The sequence below is a fragment of the Aplysia californica genome, unplaced genomic scaffold, assembly GCF_000002075.1.
Source record: "Aplysia californica isolate F4 #8 unplaced genomic scaffold, AplCal3.0 scaffold00002, whole genome shotgun sequence".
NCBI classification, from domain to species: Eukaryota; Metazoa; Mollusca; class Gastropoda; order Aplysiida; family Aplysiidae; genus Aplysia; species Aplysia californica.
Genome location: NW_004797272.1, coordinates 3,182,327 through 3,182,875, shown reverse-complemented (window position 1 = coordinate 3,182,875; position 549 = coordinate 3,182,327). Strand labels below are relative to the sequence as shown.

At 44.1% G+C, this 549-nt stretch overlaps 1 protein-coding gene across 1 annotated transcript in view; it reads left to right on the top strand.

Moving 5' to 3' along the window:
- Window positions 1-259: 259 nt before the first annotated feature.
- LOC101859525 (spermine oxidase) overlaps window positions 260-549 on the top strand; it is a gene marked incomplete in the record, with an annotated part of 28,147 nt that continues 27,857 nt past the window's right edge. The window contains 1 exon segment of the mRNA XM_005089012.3: window positions 260-436. Within this exon segment, the coding sequence (XP_005089069.2) occupies window positions 290-436 (147 nt within the window).

Below are 549 nucleotides of genomic sequence, written 5' to 3'. Positions count from 1 at the left end.
CAGAACTGAAAAAGTGCTGTAAGGTCTTTTGTGTTTGTTACCTTATTGAACGTCAGTTTGATACCTAATAACATTTTTTTCCACTTTGAGACAGGACTTGACGTCAAACCGCTAGTTTTTTCCACTTTGAGACAGGACTTGACGTCAAACCGCTAGTTTTTTCCACTTTGAGACAGGACTTGACGTCAAACCGCTAGTTTTTTTCCACTTTGAGACAGGACTTGACGTCAAACCGCTAGTTTTTTCCACTTTGAGACAGGACTTGACGTCAAACCGCTAGTTCTTTCCCATGGCGACGCAGAATGACAGCAAAGTTGTGGTGATAGGTGCCGGTATTGCAGGAGTCAGTGCCGCTCTCAAGCTTGTCTACAATGGAATCCCTGATGTCACACTTCTGGAAGCACAGGACTACATCGGCGGTCGGGTCAAAGCGGCCCTGATTGGTACGATATCGGAACGTTTTTATATTGTTGTTGTTGTTGCTGTTGCTGTTGCTGTTGCTGTTGCTGTTGCTGTTGCTGTTGTTGTTGGTTTTTGTTTTTTTTGTTG